The 6421-nt window shown below is 40.6% G+C and overlaps 1 protein-coding gene across 3 annotated transcripts; it reads right to left on the bottom strand.

The window, feature by feature from the left end:
* Positions 1-1103: 1103 nt before the first annotated feature.
* LOC112174128 (LEAF RUST 10 DISEASE-RESISTANCE LOCUS RECEPTOR-LIKE PROTEIN KINASE-like 2.8) lies at positions 1104-6184 on the bottom strand. 3 transcript variants are annotated; one of them, XM_024311845.2, is made up of 4 exons: positions 5506-6183; positions 4692-5383; positions 2607-2639; positions 1104-2514 (listed from the first exon to the last, which is right to left on the bottom strand). In XM_024311845.2, exons 2-4 carry the CDS (start codon positions 5281-5283, stop codon positions 1388-1390), a joined length of 1752 nt encoding a protein of 583 aa, XP_024167613.1. In that variant the 5' UTR covers positions 5284-5383; positions 5506-6183; the 3' UTR covers positions 1104-1387. The 3 variants fall into 3 exon arrangements, with proteins under 3 accessions (XP_024167613.1, XP_040365034.1, XP_024167612.1); XM_040509100.1 differs by having other exon boundaries at positions 6066-6164; XM_024311844.2 differs by having other exon boundaries at positions 4692-6184.
* Positions 6185-6421: the final 237 nt, after the last annotated feature.

Below are 6421 nucleotides of genomic sequence, written 5' to 3'. Positions count from 1 at the left end.
GGCAAGTCCCTGATATCCACCAGGTTCATGTTGGTTGGTGACTCCCATTATGCTCTTTCTCTATATTTTGGAGTGTCTAGACATCGTGCTATTTTGATGTAATTAGGGTTTCAGCACCCATTTCACCTAAAGAAAAAAAAAATCTTGAATCCTAATATGCCCCATGAATTTGGTCATAATTCTCTATTTGTACGACAAATTTTTTGTTTTTACAAAATGTAGAAAATAATTAAGATACATCAGAGAGTAATACATGAGATAGCCAAGAAGAACCATCATTAACCCACACATTAAAGTACATTAGAGGAAAATTCAGAACACACTTCAACCTTGTTTGGTCGTCGTCAGGTCTATTGTTTATCAATTAATCGGATCGGATCTCCAATCCACTACCTAGCCCCTTTATGTTTCATCTTTCTCCCTTATTCCCTAATTCCCGATTCTCTTTCCTGCTCCTCCATCTTCTCCATTCCCATTTCCCCCTTTTTTTTAAAAAAAAAAAAAAATTTATCCCAAAATCATGGTGCTTGATCACTACAGCGCCTGAACAGGGCCAGGTGACGGTAACTTTGGCTATTTCACATATCCAGATCTGTCAAACACATTTTCGAGGCTGATTGATTGGCTTATCGATCCAGGTAGTGGTTTTGATGTCGGCTGTGGCGAGGTTGGCAACGGTGGTGCTGTTGGCGAGAGGGTTGCTGGCGGCGATGAAGACGTTGACGACGGGGTATGGGCTGCTGGCAGCTTGTCTCCATGGCAGCTAGGGTTTCGTAATGAGCCCTAGCTTCATCTTAGGGCTCTTTAGGGCTTGGGAGTAGGGGGACTCATTTTTTGAGTAATGGCCGTATTCGACTTTACCCTGCTTACACAATATGCATGGACTCCAGGAGCTTGGAGTGATTGTTACTAGCTAGGGACTTACGGGCTTGTTTTTCCAAATCGTGGCTGGCTTCTTGTAACTTATGCTACTGGTTGTACTTGAGTCTGAGTAATAAAAGTGTTTTCATTTCTCCTTTAAAAAAAAAAAAAAAGGGTTGTAGACTAGAGACCACATCATAGTGTAATACATAATATAGCCCAAGGACTATCAATGACCCAGATATGAAAATTGGGAAATATACATGCATTCCTTACTATAAGGCGATCCACAAATTGCAATTGCGTGTGTAATGACAATGTGTGCCAAAGGTGTTAGTTTTCGCAATTGCAAGTTCGAGTTGCAAATCAACAATTACGACCAAATTCAGGGAACACATTGGCAATTATACCAAACAAAAAGTGCATAGTGGTTTACCAGGTCACTTGTAATAACGAACTGTTCCATTGCAACACAAGTTCAGCAGTTCCTAGTTATAGATAACATCCAATACAAGTAATTGGCTTATTAGCCAGTTTCAGATGGTTGGGACATGGATGCAGATGCTTCTTCAGAAAATAAGAGAGGCTTTGGTGGAATTGGCAAGGAATGAAGAGGTCCTTCCAACATCTCTACCACTTTGCTCATTGATGGTCGATCAGATGGACTGGTCTGAATGCACCCAAGACTTACCAATATCATCTTTCTTGCTATTTTGCTCTCGTCCTCTGTTATTTCCCCACATATAATCTCATTCTCCAGCTCTAGATCTTTATATATGTAATGTGGAAACATTTCACTGGTATGTGACCCTTCTGAATCCAAATTCTTTCTTGCACCCACCATTTCAAGAACTAGCATCCCATAGCTATAAACATCAGACTTATGAGATACTCCTCCAAAGTTCCGATTAAACACTTCTGGTGCAATGTATCCTGCAGTTCCTCTCATCCCTAGCATCGATACAATACTTTCCTTCGTCATGCATAGTTTGGCAAGGCCGAAATCAGATATCTTTGGGCAAAAATCTTTATCCAGAAGAATGTTTTGTGGCTTTATGTCAAAATGTAAAATTCTTGTGTTACAACCACGGTGCAAGTATTCTAGTCCACGAGCAATGCCAACTGCAATTTCAAATAATGTTTTCCATTCCAAGCGGCAACTTTCATCTGAAGAGCCTTGCTTATAATGTATGAATTTATCTAACGATCCATTAGGCATGCACTCGTATATGAGAGCTCTTTTCTCCCCTTCATAGCAAAATCCCACAAGAGTCACTATATTGACATGCGAAGTTCTACCAATGCTAGCAACTTCATTGATAAATTCTTCTCCATCGCCCTTCGATTCACTTAGGATTTTCACTGCCACCACAAGGCCATTGGGTAGCTTTCCTTTGTATACTGTGCCATATCCACCCTTACCGATCTGATCTTCGAATGAGTTCGTCATTTCCTTCAGATCTGAATAATGGTACCGCTTTGGACTCAGGGATCCATGATTTCTTATAAATGCCTCGATATCAAATTCATCCCTTTCATCTGTCTTGAAGAAGACCAATATTCTTTTCCTCGATATGCATATATCTCTATTCCTTGATATGCGTATGCAGCCAGCAATGAGTATGATGGTTCCAAAAGCACCCGCCGAGAGGCCTGTGAGTGATGTATTTAATTCATTAGTGCAGGAATGAAGGAAACATCATACTAAACCACTAACTATTCACAGGAACCTATGGATTATGTACCTATTATCCAACCGAGTGATCTTGAACTTGAACCTGCAAGTGCAACCAAAGTGGTTATACGATCATTAAGAGTCTTATCAATTTTTTTAACCAATAATTATAACAGTTAATCTGTAGTTCTGTACATATTTAAAACTGTATATAAGCAAATTTGTAATATTGTCTAGGCATTTAGGAGCATAAACGTTCCTCCATTCCATTGTTTGTTATTACCAAAATCAAACACATTTGCCTACAAATTAGATATAAGTAGTAAAGCTTTAACCAAAGAAAGTGGTTGAGATTCAAATTTCTAAATCCCTATGTTGCGTTTAGATCTCGTTTGTTAGAGAATTTGAGGCTTAGAAAAAAATTCAATCATTTCCTATCCTTGGTGAGACTGTGTGTGTGTGTGTATTTATATATAGATAAGGATGTGAACAAGTTTCCTGTGGGAATCGAAACAATTGGGGAGATGGATAATTCCCATACCCCAAGGGCTTCATTTGCCTCCCCTGTTTTCGGTTTTAATTATGAATGTTCTGGTCACTTTCCCACCATAACCAAAGATTGGAATTGGAAACCTTGGGATTTCAAGAACTGAGAAGACACGTATAAAACCATCATATTTTGGGCACTATAATAACAGAAAATGATGCTTAAAAGATGTGACAAATTAGTAATTTAGTTGGCGCACACCTCCACAGTTGGAAGGATTAGGTCCATCCTTTCAGTAGCAGCTGAATTCAAGTGAAGATTGTGTTATATCCGCACCGACCCCCAGAGCCTTGACATCGTTCACACAGGTTATTACTTGCATCCCACTTCAGCCCATACCCAGAATCCAGCGCAGCTCCTAGATTTTCCTTGGATGAATTCACAGCCAAATTTGAAGCTGCCGATGGAGAAAGTCGGACGGTGACAGCTGTGGTACACGTTCCAAAGGTGCTACTAATGTTGGAGATCCCGAAATCGGTGAGATCTTCTGTCACATAATAGTTGATGGCATCAGTAGTAGAGCTTAAGGTGCAGTTGAATTGGCTGGTAAGCTGAGGCGGGAGAGGAATGTATAGTGGGGGACATGCGTAGAAGAGCAAGAGTTGTTGAACATCTGAAGCATATTCAAGAACAAACGGTAAGGGACACAGGACAAACGGTGTTCCAGTAATCGGCTCCAGCAATTGTGAAACTGCTTTGACTCTGATTGATAGAAAGGACTCGAAATTCTTGTTCATGGATTGAGATGGACGGGGCGTCGCCGCTGCAGTTCAACTTGAACTCCGGGAAGCCACAGTAGTCGGGTCGGTTTAATCCCCAGAAAGGGTAACCCATGCTCCCGATACTTGCACAATCAAACGACTGGCCGCAGTTGAGGTACCGCTCATCATCAGCCCCCAAGGATTTTGGTACCCCAGATAAGAATACTAGTATTATTATTAAGAGCTGCAGGAGGAGAAGATAGGGATGCATTTCTAGAGATAGAGATAGAGACTGTGTGTGGTTTGGTTAGATCTAAGACCTAATCAAGAAGAAGGTTGAAGTCGTCTCTTCATCTCTCAGCTGATGGGTGATTACAAATAAAAGTCAGGATCGTTTCGTTTTTAAGTTTTTACAATTTTATTATATTTTTTATAATTAGAAATAAGAAGGTTCTATTAGGAATTTAGGAGTTTAGGAATTAATGGTGTTGGTCAATTTTATTATTTCAAATTTGTATTGGTTGTAAAATAAATCAGCCTTAAAAGTGGGTAAACCTTTCAATCTGTATACCTAAACCTCGATCGACCAGACCATCTAGTCTAAGCAGTAAGCACCTTAAAAGCTTATAGAACAAACACAAACATATTGCATGGATGATCAAGTCAACAACTGCAGGGCTGCTAATTTATCAATTATGAACTCCAGGCTCAATAATATGATATGGAAATAACCAAAACTTGAACAATCTTTAAGGCCATGTGGGAGGTTAAACAATTAAGGTACCTAAAGATCAGCTTGTAAGGCAACTAAATCCCAACTCTGGTTATCACTTATCAGTTGTTAAAATCAAAGAGCAAAAGAGATAATAATATATATTGATAGGCAAAGAGAGCGTATAATTGATACCTGATGATGAACCGGAAGTACATGTGCCTGTTGAAGTTAAATTCGAGCAATAGCAAATGAACTGAGCATTAGTAGTGTCTTGCCCACAAGATCCTCCTGAGTCCACGCAATTGTTGCAAAGACCAGTATCATCATTCTGCACATTCAATTCAAAACCACCAAATATCGCATCCCAGATAGTTGATGTTTGATTGTTGTCAAGTTTATCAGCAGCTACCGCAGACACCGGAACCAAAACCGCATGTCGACAGGAGTCCAAGGCAGATGCATCCGGAAGCTTAGCAGTTTGCGTCTCTGTGAGAAAGGTAACGTTGACTTCAGAATTGCATTCAAGCGAGATACCAGAAATATTATATCCTAACTTTGACAACGCTGCAGTTACAGTCGAAGTGCATCCGTAGTAAAAAGACACGTTTTTAGTCCAACGTGTGTAATCAAACAGAGAGAAGTTGAGGCTTGTGTTAACAGGAGACTTGAGGCTTGAGTTAGGACAGAGATTTCCCAAATAATCCTGCCTTGCAACTTTCACAGTCGGAGTTGGTGTACTAGTGCTGTCAAGAATTGTGAAATTGATTTTCTGCATGCTGATCATCGAGACATTGTCTTGGCATGTGACCTCGAACCCAGATTTGCCACAGTATTCGGCTCGGTTTGCTCCCCAAAAGGGGTAGAAGATGTTGGTTTTGACACCTCTGCAGGTAATAGGTTGGCTGCAGTTAGCATATGCATCATCGGCGCACACACTTAATCGAAAATTGATGGACAGAAAGGAAGTGATCAAAAGCAGAGGAATCAAAGAGGACTGAAAAAGCACAAAGGAATTCATATTAGCTAGCTAGGAAGGTTCAATGATCAGGAATCAGCTCATCACCAGTAACGAAAATGAGAAATGAGCGTGCTGGCTAGTAATGTAAACTTTGTAATATAGTTGGGCCAACACCAAGTCACCAAGTCGTCTCTATTCATATATAGTCAGTCAGCTTTGAAATATTCAATGGAGAAAAACCACACAATTAATGCCTCTGTCTCTGTTTTCTCTCTATCTTATTAATTGCTACACGGAGAAGTCACCTACTGGTAATTGAATAAATCATATTCTAATTTCCTAACCCACTAGTGAGTTTAATACTATCGTCTCTGATGAGTGATGAGGGGCTGGAATGGTATGCTCTTCCAGAAGCAAGACAAAGTCAATGCTTGATGACTTGGAAAAAAACCCTTCAATAGAAATCGTTTAAAAACAGAATAGAAAGAAAGAAAATTATAATCAAATGCAAAGAACTTGACAATTCCATTACTTGTTTGTACCTGAGGGGGTAACCCCAGAAGTCTAGGGCCCTCATATCTATAGTCATTGAGATCGAAAGGATCTACCTTAGGATAAAAGGCCAGCCACCGCCTCTGAGCCGCCGCCTGCAACTTCGGCGTTCCGTCTTGGACCCCATTCTCCTTTTTTTGGGTTTGGTGACTCGGTCTCAACATCAGGTTATCGGGTTTCGGCTACTTAGGGGTCGTCAACGGGCCGGGCCGGGCCTTGCTATATTTTTAAATAATTGCGGGCCGGGCCGGGCCGGGCTTTATTAAAAATCAAATGATCCAAGCCCGTCCATATAAAGCGGGCCTTGCGGGCTTTTTCGGGCCGGGCCGGGCTTGGCTTTGCGGGCTTTTTTAGGCCGGGCCTTGCGGGCTTTATTTATAAATAAATATTTAAAGACACAAGTATTTTTTTT

Source organism: Rosa chinensis, chromosome 6 (genome assembly GCF_002994745.2).
Source record: "Rosa chinensis cultivar Old Blush chromosome 6, RchiOBHm-V2, whole genome shotgun sequence".
Classification (NCBI taxonomy): domain Eukaryota; kingdom Viridiplantae; phylum Streptophyta; class Magnoliopsida; order Rosales; family Rosaceae; genus Rosa; species Rosa chinensis.
Note: the sequence above shows the minus strand (reverse complement) of the source record. Positions and strands in the feature narration are given on the sequence as shown.